At 40.6% G+C, this 21693-nt stretch overlaps 1 protein-coding gene across 2 annotated transcripts in view; it reads right to left on the bottom strand.

The window, feature by feature from the left end:
- aff4 (AF4/FMR2 family, member 4) overlaps positions 1 to 21221 on the bottom strand; it is a 46163-nt gene extending 24942 nt beyond the window's left edge. Inside the window, exons 1-2 of one of the 2 annotated variants that reach the window (XM_054754755.1) lie at positions 20941 to 21221; positions 614 to 743 (exon numbers count right to left, since the gene is read on the bottom strand). In XM_054754755.1, coding sequence (XP_054610730.1) covers positions 614 to 739 — 126 coding nt within the window. In that variant the 5' untranslated portion in view covers positions 740 to 743; positions 20941 to 21221. Of the gene's footprint in view, positions 1 to 613; positions 744 to 9884; positions 10102 to 20940 lie in introns of those variants that run through there. The other variant, XM_054754754.1, reaches the window with a different exon arrangement.
- Between the last annotated feature and the right edge of the window lie 472 nt (positions 21222 to 21693).

Below are 21693 nucleotides of genomic sequence, written 5' to 3'. Positions count from 1 at the left end.
ATTTTCCCCACTAGCCTCCTGGAAACACTCACATCAAGCGTGCCCAAACCAATTTTTGAAGTGATTAACAAGAACGGTGGAGCTACTCATTACTGAGTCCGACTGAAATTTTTTTGTTCTGGTTTGGAGAGTTTTTTGTTATTTTTTTTTTTTTTACTTTTTCAAAATGCTTTTTGCCTCACTCCCCCTTCTTGTTTTTGCATACTGTAGCTCTACCTAAAACCTCATTAAGATCCAAATGTGCAAAATGCAAATTCTAGCAATTTTTTAACTGGTCTTAAGACTTTCATCAGGAGTGTATATGTACTTTCATAATGACATTTTTGGAATCTTCTAATTACAAGACACTTGTCCTGCTGAACAGCATTCCTGGATTTTTGCTGTATGAATGCAATAAAAAAAAGCTCAACCTTTCCTCAGAGCTATTTAAAAATATGGCTTTGTAATAACACACTTGCACAAAAATGCCCAAAGCAAGTAGGGTTCAAAGGTTAATGGTCCCTGTCAGCTGAACGCACCAAAGAAAGAAAAAAAACATGTGCATTTCTGACTAAGTGTCATGTTTCTAAACTGATTGACTGAGCGCTTGAATGTTGAATATGAATAAGCTTACCACTTTGTAAGGCTCTGGGAAAAGGGGGGAATTTGCTGGAAAGGCCTCGCCTCCTCCCTGCTGGATTTCTTGATTTCTCCTTTCTCTTTCTTTCATTCGGAGCACATTCCGGTCCTCACGGTTCATGTTGCTGGAAGCACGGGACAAGACAACAACAAACAAGTCAACATACAGTGGAACCTCGGTTTTCGGCATTAATCTGTTCCAAGAGGTCAGGTGAACACCAAAATGTACAAAAACCGAATCAATTCTTCCCATAAATACTGCAAATGCAATTAATCCAGTCCAGACACCCAAAATATGAACACAAAATACATTTAATAGAGAATTATAGTTTTACATGACAAAAACAATGCAAGTAAATGAGCAATCAAATAGAATTAACTTCATGGGGAGGTACCTATTTTGAAACTAAAGCCCAACAAAAACCCCTCAAAAAAACGCCACCAGTGTACAGTATATACCCGACCTGTATATTAACCAAGCTACAGCGATATTGTTATTGTAGCAGCTAACATAAAAAGTACAGTATATATCTGGCGGAGTAACGCAACGCCTCGCTCGTCTCAGCGTCACAACGCCTCAAGCCACTGCAACGGGACAGACGGAAGAGTGGATATGGATACTACTGGCTCAGAGTGGATATGGATGCTACTGGCTCTCAATTTCGCTACGAAGACTCAACAACTCATTTGCTACATTGTATGAGATTTTTCAGGGCCGATAATTATTAGTGCTGTAGTTAAGGAGGCCGATAGCCGATATTTGGAGCCAATATTCATTTGCAGTAAAGTGTAAAAATTGTCGTAAACATGTTGAATAATCCAAACACTTAACTTGGTTTAACTCCCTAAAAGCATGTTTATTTAACCGAACAAATACAAAAATAGCTCCAGAAGAGCATGGACTCAGAAGCATCTCTTAGAAGTCGAATAAAAACTTAAATAGCTCCCTGAAATGTTTCCACGGCTCAAAGCTAGTCCGCCTTCATAGCGTACTTCACTGCAACAAAACAAGACTGAATTGAATTTCTTACTCTCTCTCACAATCACACACACACACAGACATTGATATTACCAACAGCATTGTTTCAAGTGATTGACAGACATATCAGGAGATACTGCGAGCTAGCAAACCTGCCGCTTGTGTTTACTCCGCTCTTAACGTTACGTTATTGTAGTAGTCGTGAGCTGTAGAGTTTTTCATGTGAATTTCACGCAAACACACACTATTCTCCACATTGCTCATACATAGTCTGCTGAGCCTTAGAGCCAGGCCGGTGAACTAATGTTACGGTACGCTAACCAGCCTCCACCTTGCCGTGCTTCTCTCCAATAAAACACGTGAATTGAGTTTTTTTACGCTCTCTCTCTCTCTCACACACATGCTTTTACTGTCACGGACTGTTTGACGACATTATCAGCGCCCTTCTTTCAAGTAATTCACATACCGCGAGGGAGGTACTACGAGCTAGCAGAGGTCAATAAGCGGTCTACTGGTAGTTCTTTCTTGAATTCAATAGCGTTTCTCACACTCTTTATTAAAGTTCTGGCAACTTTTTATGCAGTTGTCCTAAATAAAAATTTAAAAAACACAATTCCTCTAACATCCAAAATACGCAGTACGCTTGAACGCCTCATCAGCGCACAGTGCAATGCTTTAATTACTCAATTATTTTCTGTCATGCCACTATTGGGGTACAGAAATGTTTCGGCCCCCCCAACAGCTGTTATCTGCTTTCTGCTTGGAGCCACAGTTTACGCTGAAGCTCATATAGGACAGTCGGCTAATGCTGCAGGTGCATCACAGTGGAGAAAGTAGTCTGTAATAGGCTTAGGCTAGTCTAGACGCTGCAGTAGCCTCCAATGACTGCAAGCAGATGCTCAGTTTGTACAAGCGATTGCTAAAAGACCCCTGCAGTCGCATTTTGTGGCAGTTGTAGCAAAAAAAGAACGTCTCTCAACGAGAATGGACGAGATCTATCTATCTATATCTATCTATATATATCCACACACACACAGGACATAAAGTTGGTAGTTAGTAACCTAAAACACAAGATTAGCACCACCAGTGTGCTATTTCTTTGACTTTTTGAGCGACAGAATATGTATTAATTCCAGCAATACCTATCACTGTTACTATTCTACAATACACGTACTGTTCCCTCTCCATTACGCATCTGTAAGGATTCTTGAAAGGGCGAGTAGTTTTACTTTATTTGAGTTCTATATCGAAGTGAAGGTTTTATAATACTGACAGTTTGAACCTGGAATAGATTATTTTAATTGAAAAATCTATTCTAAATTCACAGCAATCAACCAGTATCCGGTACAGTGTTGCAGTAAGCTCTGCTCCGGTTCTATGGTTATCACAGTTTTCCTATTTGCCATCACTAATGCATAATGATGGTGAAGTTTTGTATTACTTTCGAGACACATCTTTCGGGAAAAGCTTGGTTGGACTCCAAATTGTGCCAGTTTTGGGTCAGATGTTCCACTGCAAATAGAATTTCTCCTCCGGCAGACAATTAAATGTTCTTTTTCTGTTACTCTGGAGAACAAGTGAGCCATAAAAGCATACTGGGCCCTCATTAGCACGATCAAAGTGCTGTCACACAGCACACTACTTAACAGCAAGGAGACTGGAGTGACAACAAACACGTCTGCACGTCTTCTGACCGCAATGTGGGTCCAAACAGAAAAAAAAATAGAGAAAAAGCCTCTAAGTGTTTGGATTTGTCAATTCACACCAAAGAGAAGTAACAAAACGGTCATAAATACATCTTAGCTTTGAAACAAAAAGGCAAGCGCAACATCAGCCAGGCGTGTCACCTCTTGGTTTTAAGTGAATGCTGCTTGAGCAACAAAGATTTTACGTCTGTTGACATGAGTGCGCACACACAGTCGAGGCCTCTCCCGTTAACACAACATGCAGAGATTACTTCAACTGTTGCTACTCGCGGTTGTCAGGAGAAAAGGAAACAGATGGGATTGAAGCCATTTCAGGGAAGCATCGCCCAAAAAAAGAAATCAAAAGCGAAAACCAAGATACTGTGAGGTGTACTCACTTGTGTGGTCACCTGTTTAGACAATAATGGTCAGTAAATCTACACTGCTATACAGGCTGTGCAACAACTACTCCAAGTTACATTGCTGTAGTATTGTCACTTATGTAGTTCGCATTGTTTTCTGCATGTGAAATGACAATTGTTCTATATTATATTATCAAGTGGTTTTGGTTGTTTGGAACGAATTGAATGATTTCATATGGGAATTTTTTTTAGTTTTGGTCTGATTCGGTTTTGGACGGATCAATAATGTAAAGGGAGGTACCACCGTACAGTCAATACAGTCGTGAAAAAAAAGGTAAAACAATGTGATGAAATGTGAGTACAGGTGGTCCTCAGTTGACGCCGTTCTGAGTTTCACCATTTTGTGGTTGTGTATGCACGCCCATCATTTTGTTCGGTAAACATGAGACTTGCTCAAAAAGCTTCTTTTCGACCCCTCTATATCAAAATGCTGGCACTTGCAACTTTATTTGGCTCCATTTTGTTTGTTTTTTAAGTCATTATAAGAAAAGCAAAACTTGAGGTGAGAAACGCTAATGAATCCAAGAAAAAACTCATGGCAAAACACGAAGGCCATGTCCAAGTTGATCTTGCTGCCACATCGTGTTATTTCTCCCTTCCCCCACCCAATATTCAGACAATAACGAAAGTGACACTGATTCAAAATCTGAAATATTGTGATTATGATTTTTATTTAAGTGCATTTTTTGCTAAAAGAGAAACTTATTTTCATTGGGGTGTTTTTGCCTTTTTTTTTTTGGTTTGCTTATTTTATTATGTTTATTTGTTTAATTAATTTTATTGAAAAACTCTTGACAATCCCATTACAGTGTTAAATACACCTGAGAAATTAAAAGTTTATTGCTTTTGTTACGGTGTAGTCGCATTATTATGCCATGTGTTTTCATTCATTACATTCAAGAAAAAAATGGTCTCAAAATAATGTTGACAATTATTTCGTTTATCTGCAATAATTTGTAGGACAGTTATCATCCTGCAAAATTTGTTATCGTGACAGGCCTAAGACCCACTTGCACCAAAACTTGCCTTCCTTCACAGCCTAGGAACAGAACTCGTACGGAACCCAAAAACCACCTGTACTGTAGGCAATTTTGGGAGATACTGTGACTCAAATCCACAACCGAAACACTTAAATGGGTCATTTCACGTCATCAACAAGATGCAAACAAAATGAGTCAATTCGAAGGCAGGATGGTGATTTACAAGTAGGCTTCATTCAAGCAAAGCTGAGTAGGCAAACAAGCCCCCATAACCACCACACTCGCAATTAGTACCCACTTAATCGGTTTAAATGTGAGTGATTTAGGCTTCTTTCCCGGTGTCCAAACATCCATCAACACAGAGAGTGGTTATCTTTTATGATCGAGTGATTCACTCCATCAGTACGATCGTAAAATCTCTGACCTTTTTGCTGCCAGGACATTCTTTTCATTTGAGGTACTGGCAGCGCTAGGGTCATGTAAGATAAAGCACATAGAACTGCTTTTGAAACCAGGGGTGTCCTGATACAACTTTGGTACTTCTGATCCGATCCTGATATTACAGCTTTAAATATCGGACAATACCAATATTGATCCGACATCAACACAAATCATATGCGCTTTTATTATTTATTTTGTAGTGTGGGATATTAGAAAAGCACGACTCAACAAATGACATCATTCCTGATACTTGCTACTTTGTTAGCACGCTAGCAAACATGAATGGACATTTTTTTGTTGTTGTGATCATATGGGCTCTATCCAGGCGCTTCTGAGGCGAGTCTGGAATCAAGTGCTTGTATCGGAGTGCCAACATCGGAGACTTGAGATGCAGGGCGATATAATCCAATCATGTTTTTTTTGCTGATATCAGCCCAGATATCAATATATCAGATATCAATATCGGATCGGGACATCCCTATTTGAAACACAGCACAATGAGGCGCAAAGCCGTACATAACAGGCTAATTAGCCCAAATGAATCACACATTTTGACATTACGGACGGGCCGCAAAAAACAACTAAGCAAAACATAGTGTGCAGTTGTGTCCACGCGAACACTTTTGTGACCTGTGTGACAGGTAAAGCTGTGTAAACAAGAGTAGAGCAGCAGCAGGAGATAAAACTGAGAAAACCAATGAGTATGCAGATACAACATGTAAATGCAAATAAGCCTGTCAAAGTCAGTTTGCAGCTGAATGTGCGAACGGGCCACTGTTAGCGTAATGCTTAACAATCAAACGCCCCCGGGCTCACAATCCCTTTGTACACACTGCTCACGTCCATTCGCCCCGCTTAATTGACCCGCTCTGTTGGTTTTTATCAGTTAGGCAAGGGGTAACGCCCTGTCATACAACACTACTGTAAAGAAAATCAGCATAAGTATAGGGTGAATTGTCCGGGCCATGGTTTCTACGATACTTGTTTGTTTTTAGGTGCTATAGTGGAAAATAAAAGGCTTTTTATGAGTTTGTTCGTCTGTACATGGGCATGGATTTACTTGCGGTGTATGTTGGGTTTTAATGAACAAGGGGGCGTGCCAGGATCTAAATTGGGTCCAGAGCAAGTTTATATGGTGATGCGAACCACAGCTCTGTTCAGGAATGCCTTTATACATACATAAGTATATAAAGGCATTCCTGAACAATAAATAAATAAATAAATACAAAATGGACATTTCCTGCCATGTATTAAAAAAATAGCATGTGCAAGTACTTAACATTGAGTTTGCTAACCTTTCTCTGGCAATTCGTACATTTAATGTAACTAGCTGATTACTCCCACAAGTTTCCGAGAGAATGTTTTCGCTTGTTTGAGAAACTCGCAAATTGAACATATCATTAGGTTCATTTACAAAAACTGACAAAACCATGGCTCTGGCAGTTATATCTTTGACAGTGTTGCTTTAAAGACCAAAAAATAACTTCAACTTAACGTCTTGAAGTGTAATTTTTCAAAACAATTGCGGTATCACACCCGTAAGTGGAGCTGCAACGATTGATTGGTGAAATCGTTTAATCTTGCTTCGATGAAGGGTTTAATGCAGTGCTTCTCAAATAGTGGGGCACTGAACTATCGGGGGGGGCGTGAGAGGCAGGCGGGTGTTTCAATATTAGCGCAGACTTGCTAACATGTATGAATTTGTCATACTCTGCATGCAATTTGACTCTTGAATAAACTTGTTTGCGTCACTGCTCTCCATTATGTTGCATTTTGCCGTTTTCAGGTTCGAGTTCAGTCTGTAGAGTACAGATAAACAGATGTTATCAGTTTCTCAATAGTATTTCAAATCGAGGGGGCGCAAAACCATTTCTGTCTCCCATTGGGGGCATGACAGAAAAAAAAATAAGAACCACCGGTTTAATGAATGCAACTAATAATAAAAAAAAAAAAATTGGATTGAGCGCTCAGAACTTTAAATATGTGGAATTGTTTCCGCACGGCTGCTGCAAAAGAGCGTACTTGAGAACAGTGTTGTGATGCCGTGATCTCAGAGTGGTAAAATGGCTGTAAGAAAAAACAAAAAAACAGCAATGAGGAAGCACGAGAGGAAAGGGCCCAAAGGAAACAACAGGAGCTGTCAAAAGTTTGGGATCATTTCAAACTCAAAACGTCAGACAACGTGGTGCAATGTTTGCACCGTCAAACGGAGCTGGCATTCCACAACAGTGCTGCATTGATGATGCGGGACATTGCCAGAAAGCAGCCTGCGTGTTTACAGCGCAAACTACCAGAAACATGGTAAAAGTCTATTTTGGCAGCTACCACCAAATTCTATGCTTGACTCACATAACGGAAATTCTATTCAAACACATCGGGGCATGAGGACATAGCGTATATACGGAGCATATGCTAATGAGTTGTTTGTCCAAATATCAAACACCACTTCTTAAATTAAGACATAAAAAATAGAGGCTTTAGCATGATGAACTACAATATTTTCCCTAAAATACGCATTGAGGGTAAAAAAGTGGTGTTTTATCCAATTACTCCATTAATGAAACAGTGAATCAATAGATTACTAAAATAATCAATAGCTGCAGCACTAGCTCTCTGCTAGCCTGTGTCATCTCACATAAATACCAAGTACTGTAAAAATATTCAGACCATGCGTCAAATTGGCTCCCCAAAAAATACGCCGTGCGCTGGATTTAAAATGTGATTTGGATAAGACAGTTATTCCATCCTTGCAGTAACAGGGTTTGTTGTGAGAACACAGTCGCCTACACATGAAACTTCTTTTTACTAGACAAAACATGCCATCAGTGACAGTTAACGCTGAGCAGACTTTAACAAAATAAGGGGGAAAACTGTGTTTGGCCTTTCATTTCACGGGCAGGCGTGTTTTGAAGGTGAAAACTTCAGGTAGTAACGTGAATTTTTTTCAAAACAATTGCCTTGTACTACCCGTAACACAGAAAAACACGTGTCCGCACGTGTCGAAATAAAAAACAATTAAAACAATTTTTTTTTTACACTGTGACAATCCTGAACAGATTACTGAAATGAGTCAACTTCATAATGGGAAAAAACAAGTAGGATATTTCAAATATTACTTTGGACTGGGAAGAAAAGAAGTTGGTCTCTTGCATTTCTGCATGAGAAAGTGGACCTTTTTTAATTAATCGGATTGTCCTTGGGGCTGATCTGATCCAATATCGGCATCGTGTTCGGATACCAGCGTAACTCTCATTTAGGGCCCTGCGACTTCCACTTCAACGGAATTGCAGAAGTGGCCAATAAAAACAGAATCTACTGTTTAATGTGGAATTTCACGGAAATGGACATAATGCGAATGAAATGCTGTCATCGTGAGGAGAAGGAATGTTTGTGTGGGGAAGTCACTCGGCGGACCGCTCAATCGTGGTGGAATCTCATCTCAAACACTAGCCCGCCCCCACTCAAACTAAACATGTTGAAACGGTGAACTGAAACACCAGCAAAAGGCAGCGAAAAAACTCCTCTTAGGGACCGTGAATGGTGTAAACACTCACCCAGCCTAAGCTGCGCGCACACACAGCCGCGCTAGTATGCTCTGCTAAACTAAGCTAATCCAGCTAGCTTTCATTCACACTCTAAGAGAAGACTTGCTAATTTTGTTGCCGCCGTTTTGACCTGTTTAGTTCGGGAGACGGCGGGTTAATTTTTGTGATGACATCCCGCCACAGTTGAGCGATCCTCCGAGGAAATATTTACCCTCACGAACGTTCCTTCTCGTCACAATGACATCATGTCACTTTGCGCGAGATTCCGCGTTTGACAGTAAATTCCGTTTTTATTGGCCAATTCCGCGATTCCGTTAATGCGGAATTCATAGGGCCCTAAAAAATGTGAATGGACGCATCCCTTTCCAAACACTGAAACATGTCCATCTGCACTCAAAGCAACAACAATAGGGCGAGTTACTGGACTGTCGATTGACAACGTTGTCATTTGGAGTTTTTTTCAAAAACACAAATGAAGTCCTGCTGTTACTAGTTGGTTCTTGTCGAAACATAACCCTAGACCAACTACAAGCTGACACAAGTGGACAAACGAGTTACAATACTAAATGAAACATGACATTTTTTGAGAATTCTTAGCCTTATTTCCTGTTTTGTATGCAATATGATGGACTGGAAGTGGAGTTTGTGGCTGAGCATAACAACATAATCACGGTGCAAAATGTTTTTCAGACGAGGAAGTCTGTTTATAAGACATCATGTTTACAGCAGCACAGCGGAAGGGAATGTCCACAAGTTGTAGACAAAAATGTCTTGCACTCGTCTAACATCAGGTGCGCGACAGCATCCAGGCAACAATGGACAAAGTAGTCACAAACAGGACTAAGCAAGCACAATTTCTTGCAAACGGTGTTTTTTTTTATTTATTACACAAGTGGCCGGCTCCATTTTATTGTAGTCACTCTCCAGTATGTTGGAAAGGTCAAAGTCTGCCGAGCTGAAAAGCCCGTTCACTCTGTTCCTAAATTAATCAGCTCATCTGTCTCAAGGCACATAGAAGCCAGGTCACGTCTCTTACATGAGTGAATTTTTTTTTTTAAAAGATGCAGAACTGATGGTTAAGTGAATACAGCTACTTCTGTCACACTTTATAAAAAGGCCACCTGAAAAGAATTTAGTTCAAAAAGGACCCAGTGTTTTTACCAGTCATTTGGGGAGAAAGGCACAAAAGTCAAATAAAGACGCTGGTTTCTTACCCTGACTGAAAGGCCATGGCCCCAAACAGCGAGACATTGGAAGTACAAGTGTTCACAAGCGATTCACAAGTAGTCCTGTCATGGCTTGTCAGCCTAAAAAGTGTCCCCACCCTCCTTCAATCATCTTCATCCGTATCTACGGGACATATAGCCCGAACAACTTTGACACCTTTGAGGTACAGTGCATTTCCTTAGAGAGGAGACAAATCTGACTTCAGGAGGGGAGGTGACTGCTCTTCTCGGGACGTACCACGATGGCAAGCAGTGGGGGTGGGTCACATGCGACGTGAGGCCTTCGGGAGGCTTTTGTTTCTGCGTGCGTGCTGTGTTTTTGTGGTTACCCAAGTGTGGAGAACGCTGCAGTATGTAGATGAAAAAAAAATAAGACAATTATCGTGTACTTTTAAAAAGCAAATGAAGGGGCTCAGTTTTGAGCAATTTAGAATCATTTTCGATAATGTACATTTGTACAGTTAGAAATTAACAGGCTGCTTACGCAAGACATTGTTTTAATATAAAACAGATGAAGACGCCGTTTGTTTACATGACAACTGCGTTTTGGGGGACATTTTTAAAGGACAGCATTATTAGTTTTGGCAAAACAATTTTAATTATTTAAAATGAATCCTATCTGTGTGAAAAATAGGTGGAACACAGCACTATACTAGCATTTGACAACATTTCTAACTATAGGTTTTTCTAAATATAGGCTGCTTTAATGGGATAAGACAGACAATCTCTCTCTGAATGTTCTGACCTACTGTTTCGACGCTTGTGTCGCACTGACATAATGTTGTGCATCTTTAGACAGCAGGCAAGTTGAGACTGGCTCGACAGCACCTCTTCTGATTGTAAGCCAAGTACTTACCGCACTCATTTTCCCCACATTTGTTAATCAACAATTGAGTGCACATAATCTGAACTTGTAAGTGTCCATTGCTACTTGTAACTCAGCACCAACAAAGTTTACGTTTACTAGCGCATTCTAAAACGGTTAAACACAAGAGGACCACTAGTTGGTGCAAATGTGCATCTTTAAAAATTACCGTTGGGGTCGCGATACACTCACGAGACGAGACGATACACGATATTGGGTTCAAGCGCAGGAGGCGAGACGATATTGTAACACTACTTAAGAAAACTATAATGACGAACTATAGGACTGGACAAAACTTTTTTTTAATTTAACTTCAGTCACAAGACAAAATAAATAATATAAGCATGATGCTTATAAAGGGTGAACTTTTTTCCACAAATTGAAACACTAACTACCTACGATAAAAGATTAAATAGCGACGGCAGTTGTAGCTGCGCTACTAATCATTTATGTTGATGAGTAGTTATGTAAAGACACATGTAAAATAGGTTGCAGTAGATTAGTTTATGCTTACATTAAAAAAAAAAAGAACTACGGTACCCATGGCGCTTAGAGTGTGGACCAAGGAAGTAGTGAATTTCCCAAATAGTATCACATTTTGAAAGAAGTCTTGTGCATTGCTCGTGTTTTGATCTGACAAATCTTAAGTAACTTTGATCAAATGTAGACTTACTACAACTTCTACTTGGACATCAACACCGTGGCAGCTGTTAGACTCCGATGGAAAAAACAGTCACGAGCGAATGACACTGGGAACATCAAGGTAGGTAGGTTTGCCAGGTTTATAGTGTGCGTTAAGCACTTCATGTGTGGTTCCAATCCTTCCTCGCAAACACTGCCACTTCCATATTACGTTTATTATCATTCGCAGTAGCTTTTCTCTAAAACGAGAAATATCGTCACGTTGTAATCTCGCAAGATCTTGTGACAAGATCAGAGCATCTTTAGTTGTGTTTTGTCAGTGTGAATGGGGTTTAAACTTTTTTTTTTTTTTACCAAAAAAAGGAAGTTTACCTCTAAAAATTTCTCGAAGTGCAAACGATAAAATACTGAAAAACCCTCATCAGCTGGACTTCTGTTTGTCGTGAAGTGAAGATTTTGATCAAGACTGTTTTCATGTAAACATGCCCTTCCTTCCCTGTCGTATAACTGGAATACTCCAAAAGCTACAGGAACCCTTCCACCGTAACTATCAATAAGTTTCCCCCCCCAATAACATTAATTTAAAGCAGTGGTTTTATACTGTACAAACATTATGATACCATACTGTGTATAATGTTTTGTTACCAACTAAAATTAAAACATACAACATATCTTTAAGATGTGAATATAGCCTCTTGACTCCATCATAAATATAACAAATCCTTGAAAAGCATGCTGGTTAATTAGTGAGAACATCAAGTGCAAAAAGAGGCAAAGCACGCAGTAGGGAGGAAGGGAGCAGAGCTCACCTCTTGTCTCAAAATGGAATGGTCCACACTTGCGCCATAAAAGGACATGTTATTTTACACCACAAGGCCTCTCCTCCATGTGATGTCACTCCTCCCGGGGAGGCCAAGCCAACCACGGCCAGTCTTTCCGTCAACAAGTGCCCTTCCCTCCATCCCTCCCCCACTATACCTCTAGCACATGGGGTTAAGCACCCTTGCAGCCTCTTAAAGTGACAGCGCGTTCATTTCCTGGCACTCAGCTTGTAAGAAACAGGCGGGGTTTTCATCAGCTACGATAGGGTGATGACACATCGTGACAAATGTGTCATCAGCGTGTGCTGCAAGCTTCCAAAAACTACACTTATTTTGAAGCACACACGACCACAAGTAGAATGTTAGTGCTCCAGTGCAGAAGACCATTCCAGCTGATTAAAATGTTTTACAATTTTCTCCAGGGACTAGACAGTGGCTTCATACTGGAAATGCTCCAGCTTAGCAGTGTTTAGATTTGATCTGCTGCTTACTTTGCCATGTTGTGTGATGTGTCAATACAAGACACAATTTTGGTTCATTCCAGGACATGGATCATGTATTGTCATAACATTGATAAAACAAGAAAATGTAGTGCAAAAAGAAATCAAAACACCATCTGCCTACAGTCATTCTCAACTGTTGGGTTGCGGCCCAGTTCATGGGTCTTAATCCTGCGCTTTTATTCTGAAGGGGATCTTTTTATCCAGCGAGGTTGCCTATTAATACTCCTAAAGCTGCCGACAATGCTCTGTAGTGTTATTTGAAACCTGCTGTCATTGAAAAAGACCAACAACGCCTGTAGGTACTGTAGTGTACTGCCACTAAGATGCTGAATGTGTCAGTCCTGTCCCTTGTTGATCCTCACAAAGTGTTTGCCTGTAATTATTTTATGCTTATTATATATGAGCTGGTTAAGTGGAATGTGCATCTTTGTTATCTACAGTGTTGCAGTGGTTCTCAGCTGGTTTGACAGCAGGACCCACTGTCAGCCCTCAATGACAAGCGACGACCCAAATTGCTGATTTTTTTTTTAACTCATACTTCTCAAATCTCTTATATTTAAAAGGGACTATTTGCAACACAACATGAGATGCGTTACATTCCCACTCGATGTCCTTCCCCTCCCACTCAAGCCTGACAAAGTCGCCCAGAAACATGGCATGCACCGTGTGCCGGGTTAGCAAGGGAGTAGCGCAGACAAGAACGTGAGGTGCATTCATTACATTTTTTTTTTCCTCCAAGGCATAGCTCCACGACCCACAGTTGAGAATCACTTGACCTATATAATTTGAGAAGTTCAAAATCACTAATGCTAACTGCTAGCGAGAATAAGGGATTTTCAATGTAAATTCACTTTGAGCTAGGGCATTTGTTTAAATGTTCATTAAACTTGTTCTGCGCGGGCACATAGCTATTTTTCACTAACTCAAATTCAAACTGCACTGACGTTTCATTAAATATATTTGAGAAATTTGAGTTTTGCCCAATTTAAGTCGCTGCTTGTCTTTTAGGGGTGATGGTGAATCCCGTAGCCCAACTAATTAAGAAGCACTGCTCTATAGTATCTACTCTCCTTTGCAAATAAAACAAATGCAAAGTCAAAATAGGGACAAATAAGACGATGACTTCTGGACTGAAAGTCTTAAGTCAAAATTACTGAGACATATTGTCACAACCGATCTGCACACCACCACTAGAAAAGATACTATTTGGTTATGACTGCAGCTTTTCTTAGAAGTACTGTGCCATTCCCACAGGGTAGGAAAAAAACGCACCTTCCCTCTCTCTCTCTCTCTCTCTCTCTATTTAAAGGTCATACTTGGATTAAGTGGTCAGTTATTTTCAGCACATCAATTATACAGTATATGCCACTTACAGCCATTTAGTAGAAGCATGCATTGGACAAGTGGAACATTGCACTGCTTGGAAAGCACAAAATGACAGCTTTGTGATCTTCCATTCTACTTGTCATAGAGCTGCTTAAAATATGTGCACACAGGTCAATGAACACAGTGATCCTTGTTTATTCCTTTAAACAACACAAACTGTAATGTTATTTATAGTATACGATCAGTACATACGGTCAAAATGTGTAGTTAGCACCCGCGTTAGCACCCCTGGCATTGTTGAAGGAAATCTGCTGACTGCATGAATTCCACAGGAGGGTCCACTGAATAGCTGCAGGCCTGCCTCATATTAACAGCTGTTTGGCTAGGAGAGCCAACAAGATCCCATGCAGCCATGACGACTTGGAAACTACTTGGAAACGCAACAAGTGATAAATGGCTGAAAAAGCTACGTGATGTGATAACATTCTTTGGGAAGTCACGCAACCCCACTTGAAGTCAATAAAAATAGTCTTTGGCTAAAAGTAATCTTTGTTATTAACCACAAGAGGGTCGTTTTCATTGCCGTTTGTTAATATAATTAAGCAAAAACTACTTCCTGGAAGGGTGGGCCAAGGGAAAACTTCAAACCCACAAAGTCTATCAAGATGTGTCGTTTAATTAATGAGATCACTAAACCCCAGTTTCTGTCACACATTTCCGCTAAAAATCTACCTCGATCTTCGTACACCATTGCACGTAACAAACTTGTCCGTTTACCCTGTACTGTATCGTTCTACAAAATCAAGGACCCAAACAAAGCCCTCATGTGTTGCTGACTCACTGCCTGTACATCTTTTGTTGCGTGAGACTGCTAAATAACCTGCCATGGGGCCAAAATAAGCTGCGAGTGCTACCAATTTGATAAAGAAGGTGAGAAACACGAGTGATTTAAATCTTGCCAGGATGTATACGGGAAGCCCGCATCAACAGCAAGTTCCGCTGTTATTTATAATAATTTATTTTATTTGGAATGTTTATTTTATTTAATAATTATTTTTGGATTATTTTCTGCATATAAAACTATAATTATTCTCTATAACATGCATTTTTTTGTTAGTATTTTTGAGTATCTGGAATGGAATAATTGGATTAACGTTATGTCCTACAGGAAATGACCTTCTGAGACAAATTTGCTACGAAAACTGATGATCCACTGTATTCGTGTCGATACTGTGCTTCAACTCATAACAACAGCCTTAATTGGCATATTCTCTCCACAGATCATACGTGCTCAGTCAGACAAGGCAAGAGCTACACACTGAAGGCACTTTCCGTCTCAGCAGGTGTCACATTGTTCGAACCGGAGGGGGTCGACAAGTGTTGACGGGTCAGGTCATGTGACCATTTTGCATCACAATATCAACTAAAAACATGAATGTTAGGAAAATAAATATGCATATTACCTACACACAGTATTGAGGAAAAACTGACAAATCTGCCTTATTATCCAATTGGTAAATGCATCCTTTATTGTACTGTGTCCCAACCTCACCAAAGAGGGTAAATTGAAATCAATGCAGTTAATCGTGGTGGCTGTCAAAAGCTAGCTTGTCAGTGTCACAACACAGCAAGTGTACCAATGTCCACGTAAGCTATGACCAGTAAAGTAATGTTAGCTGAGTTCCAGTTTAAAGAGGCCTTTCTCACGTCTCTGACACAAATGACACATTATTCTGCCTGCGCATTGTGGCTCGAGTGCTAGCGGAACATGACACACATGCACAAACCCTCAATTATCTTCTTTCCCAAAGAAAACTGCGTCACTCAAGCTTCTCCATTTTTGAGCTCGCTCAGAGGAGGGTGTGGGAGATCACCCCCCTCTTTTGCACATGACTTTCTTCCTCCCCTGGCCTCCCCGACCACACGTCCCTGGTTGATTAAGTCTCGGCTACTTTGCTGTCTAAAGAAGCGCAACATCCGTGCAGAATTCCACTAGGGTGCAACATTATTCTGCTGGCAAGGAAACAGGAGTTCATTATTTTCTGCCATCTAAAATTAATTTCTAAGATCAAAATATCCCTAAGTGTCCTTTTTTTAGAAGCGTTACAGCTTACCATGTTAGCGTTGTTGTACGGTATGAACTATACAGTCATCCCTCGTTTATCGCGGTTAATGTCCAGACCCGACCACGATAAGTGAATTTCCGAAGTAGGATTCAATATTAATAAATGACATTTTTTTGCACTTAGAGCATAGAAAACCTGTTTATGACTTTCTGAATACAATCGTTACCATTATTAGAGCCCTGAAGACATAAAATAACACCACTGTAGTCACCTTTACATTTACTTTATTCTTTGTTTGCGTATCTCCTGTATTCTAAACATAAAAAAGGGTTTCAAACAGTAGGGAAGAAGTACAAAGAAGCCAAAAACGTACCACTTTGCTTCAAGCAGGGTTAGAGAAAAGCCTAATTATGCAATTGCGAACTAACCACACTGTATGGGCTAAGGTTGAAGTTAAAACAAACACCGACTTTGCCCGTGGCTTCGATTACGTAATCAAACCAAAGGCAAATGTCACTGAATGTTTGTAGTTTGACGGTGAGGGAAAAACCTGATGGATGGCTCAACCGTCTGTCACCACGTTTGTTTGCTCTCCGTCCAAATTCATATAAAAATGATAGACTTCCACGCTTCAGCCTTTTCGAGTTCTTATCTCAGTGGTGCACCAACAGCTTTCCTATACATCTACAGTGAAACAAATCATACAATTTAAAATTTGATCAAAATAGGCCAAGCTCACACAAGTGTTAGCTTTTTCCCTTACATTGTTCGTGATACCGCCACAGAAGGGATGATAGCATCAACAATTCAACAAAGTCAACTCTTTTGCCAGCGTGTCCATCACAACTGAAGTTGTTTTTACAGAAGTTAACTTCTTTTTTCACTTGTGGGACAGTTCAAGATCGTGGAAAAAAACGTGACGTAAAAACACTTGTGGTATTGTATGACACTTACAATGTTGCCTTCAGTGAGCTTCCTTCTACACTTCCTTAAACTCTATGCATCATCAAGACAGCTACCTTTTTTGTAGTTTTGTTGTACAGGGGTTAACTTATTTCTGCACTTGTATGACAGTTTGGAATGTTAAAAAGCTCGACATCAACTTGCCTGTAGCAACAGTCCCTTCCCACTCCCTTACATGCTATCAATCATCAAAGGTGATTTTTGACGGAAAGACTTTTTTTGTATTTCCATTGGGGATGTCCCGATACACATTTTTTGGCTTCCGATCCTATTTTTTGATAGTCTTGCCGATCCGATCCGATGCGGTACCAATGGTTTTTTGTTTGGTATAATACTAATAATAATAATAATAATAATAATAATAATCTTTTGTTACAGACATGAATATGACTATTTTGGTTAGTGAATAAAATGCTAAAATCCCTTCATGTATTGATGCAATACATCATTGGCCCATTTTGTCCAGTCATTGAGAAATGGATGTAGCTTACCTAACTTTTCTAAAAAGGGATGTCAGCCTCGGCACATATTGCTACAATATCTTCAACAAACTGTAATGCCCGTGCTTGTGACTAGGGAAGATGGAGTCACAGATGTCATTTCAAGCGCGTTACTAATGCAAGATATTTTAATGACGCCCTTATTTTGTTTGCACAATTACAACAGTGACAAATGTGACAAAGAGCGCTCTTATTTTAAAAGCTGGAATGTGTTGTGTGTGTTGGGAATGGCAAGTGACGGTTGATAGGCGCCAGGTGCAAGATAAACGTGCCACCAAATCACATTAAACGTGCCACTGAAATGGTGCTTACATTAAAGCAGAAAAGCAGTGAAAATACACTCATCCAGCTTGAGTCGCGCACAGCTGCACTAGCTAAACTAAGCCAACCCCGCTAGCTTCCATTCACGCTCCGTAACAGGAGTTCCCAAGGTTTTTCGCCCCCATTTCGACATGTTTAGTAGTGTTTGTTAGGTCCCCATCATCAACCAGCTCCCTTCACCATGGCGCAGCAGTCCGGCCACAGTGAGAGGGAACCACCGCTGTAGCTACGGAGCCGGATATCCAACGTCCAACGTGAAACTAACTTCCCCACGGTACACCGCGGACATGTCTACATGGTGGTGTTGCCTTTTGTTCTTCTTGCGGGTGGCGCGAGTCGAATGGCAACCAGCTTTGAGGCACATTACACCACCTACCATGTTGGGAGTGTGGCTCGGAGTTACGAACGTGATACGGCAACCGGATCGGCCCGATCTCGGGGCGATATTATCTGATCCTGACAAATACAGCGGATCGGCAGCCGATCCCGATCCTGTAGATCGAATCGGGACATCCCTAATTTCCATAGGTATCCTTTTTACACTTGTGCGTCAGTTAAATATGTCAAAAAGCAAAGTCGATTCGTCTTCACTTTAACGCTACGTATCAGCGAGTCGTCGTGTACGTTTACACTGCAGCCGTTTAAGAATGAGTACATCTTTAAATTCTGCGCATCATCAAAGAGTAAGTAGCTTTAGCTTAGCTTTATTACACAGTGGTTAACTTCTTTTTACACTTAGTTTATCACAGTGTAGAACGTTCAAAAGTGTAACACCCGTGAAGTTGACTGGCCTACAGCAAGTCCACTTCCTTAAATGGAGTGCATCATCAAAGGGTAAGTATCTTTAGCTTAGCTTTGTTACACGTTGGTCAACTTTTCCCACTTACAGTATGACACACTTCAGAACGTTAAAAAGCATGACATGCGTGAAGTTGACTCACCTTGAACCACCCTCCCTGTCCATTTCCTAAAACGCCACACGTCCTCAAATGACGACTTGCTATATTTTAGTGTTGTACCGCGGCTGTTAACTTCTTTTTACCCCTGTATAAAAAAGCGTGACAAACGTCCTTAAACACAATCTATTAGGGAGCGAATTTTTATTTTAGGACTCAGCGGTTAACTTCTTTTTACACTTATATGACAGGTTACATGCTGGCAAGGGTTGTGAACGATAAACCGATGCAACCGGATAGCCGGTTTGACAAAAAAGAGATGGGGCTGCACCGGTAGCAGCCTCCTGAATCGATAAGAATCTGCGATGACTCTTAGGGCTGCAACTCACTACTATTTTAATAGTTCAATTCAATGGTGTTATTCACAAATTATTATTCTCAAAATGTTTTAACCGCACGGTGGTCTAGTGGTTAGCATGTTGGCCAACACAGGAACAGGCTGGAGATCGGGAAGACCTGGGTTCGATTCTCCCTTGGGCATTTCTGTGTGGAGCTTGCAAGTTCTCCCCGTATGCGCGTGGGTTTTTTCCGGGTACTCTGGCTTCCTCCCACATTCCCAAAAACATGCATGTTAGGTTAATTGGAGAATGAATGGTTGTTTGTCTATATGTGCCCTGCGATTGGCTAGCGACCAGTCCAGGGTGTACCCCGCCTGTCGCCTGAAGTCAGCTGGGATAGGCTCCAGCATACCCCCGCAACCCTAATGATGAAGCGGTATAGAAGATGGATGTTTTAACTTTTTTTTTTTTTCTTTTAAAATTATTTTTCTGCCTGAAAGTTTCCCGCAGGCCGGTGGTTGGGGACCCCTGCCTTACAGCATGCTTGGGGATGTTACGCATTTGAAAACACTGTAAGAATGCCACTTTTATACATTTCGCCTCCGTATTTTATAATGTAAGATTCATGTCTACAACAACAAACGTAACCATAGAATCGTATCGAATCGAAAGGTTCTGTTTCTAAAATTGATCGTTTTTTAATGTAACCATAACCTGTGTATCTAGCTGCGTATTGGATTGTCTGTCACAAAGAGATTTACATCCCCAGCAACAGCTTGACCCTGGAACGGACCAATTCAATTTCTCTCCTATGGGGGAAAAATGTGTCTGATTGCCGTTCTTACACCAGCACACAGCTGCCTATCATTCAAAAGTTCATGACCACAGACACCCAAACCCCTCCCAACCACACACACACACACACACACACAGCCCACTAGCAGGTGTCAACAAAGATAACCAAGTTGGTTTCCCTGCCCTTGCCTAGGTGATCAAGAATATCATAATTGATCAATGTCAACACAACTGTGCGTTTTCACAACACTTTTGTGTACATGTGGCCCTACCCCCTTAAAATATTGACTTCCTGAAATAGACACATCAGCTGTTCTGTTGCTAGTTACTTATGTCTTCGTTATGTAATAATGGTCCAACAAATAGACGAGAAGGGGTGCTATTAAAAACAGATAAAAATTTGCAGCTTTTGCGGAACAGAAAAAGGTTGGTAGACATTATTGGGAGCGTTAAAAAAAACAACATTGTTTGAAAACACATAAATTGAGATCAGTTTGAAAGAGTGAGTCCATGTAGTGTGGTTTGACACAAGCACTACGAATAAGTGTAAATGCACTGCAACATAATCCCTTTTAAATGGCTACATTGTATTAAATTACTGTATATTGTTTGTGACAAAATACACATTAGACGTTGTGACCTGTTAGCAAACATTCACTGCAGGCACAAAACAATATTGACGCTTGCTTCATTCGCAAAGGAAAAAGGAAGCGCACATATACCAAAACCCTATTTAAAAAAAGCATATATGTCAATGTTACAGGGTTTTATTTCGATGTAAGACTGGCCAAACACTTAGCCGGATGCTAATGCGCTACCTACATACCTGCATCTCGGCTTTAGCATAAGGCTAGTAGCCTCCAGAGGCGAAGCTAACCGGCTAGCAAGCTCGCAAAACATTTAACATTCCCGCAGATACTTTTATTAACACTCGCTGCAAATGTCCTACAACCACTGTGAATTGTTAAATGACAGAAAACACCCTTTTGTGACATAGGGTATCCTTACCTCTTGTCTGCTTTTTAGGCCCAAACCATTCTAGCTATTGGGAAGCTCTTTTCTTTGTCTTTTCCACTTCCAATTACACGCAAAATGGACTCAGCAAAAAAAACAGCCCTAACAGCTAAAACGCTGAAGCCGAACAGACGGTCCCCATCTTTCCCTAAATTAGCCGTGGCATATTGAGTGAAAACCGAGTTAAAATCATTTTGGGACGTTGGTTCATGTTGTTATTCCAGGAAAGAAGTGCCTCCTAAGGTAAAAGGCTGCTAGCTAAGTTCAGTAGTCAGCAGGTACCAACAGACAGGAATGGATGCATGGAGGACAGAGAGCTTGCGTTGCATTCAGGACCATCCGACAAAATAATACTCACCGAAAATAACCGTGAACACGAGTATTTTATACAAAAAAGTGCATAAGTACAATTTACACAAATTCCCCAAGAGGTTATTAATACTAAACTATTTGATTGTCACGTCAACATTGTAAAACGACGCCCATAGCGACAACTGCAGTTTATTAATGATAGCGATAATTCCATTTTAAAATGCAACTTACCAGTGACGCACAAATTGCTCAAGTATGACGTTCCGGGATCGGTGTACATTGTCATCCTTACGATTTCAAAACACATTTTGAACAAATCACACTCAATTTTCTTCAAGCCCGTTGCTGAATTGACAAGTATTCTTCCATCTAAGTTGTTGCCATCTCGTTTAACAACTTTTTTTAATGACTTTGTGGCTGCATGCAGCAGATGCC

The sequence above is a fragment of the Dunckerocampus dactyliophorus genome, chromosome 16 (genome assembly GCF_027744805.1).
Source record: "Dunckerocampus dactyliophorus isolate RoL2022-P2 chromosome 16, RoL_Ddac_1.1, whole genome shotgun sequence".
NCBI lineage: Eukaryota > Metazoa > Chordata > Actinopteri > Syngnathiformes > Syngnathidae > Dunckerocampus > Dunckerocampus dactyliophorus.
The sequence above is the reverse complement of the archived record's forward strand: the minus strand, read 5'-3'. Positions and strand labels throughout refer to the sequence as shown.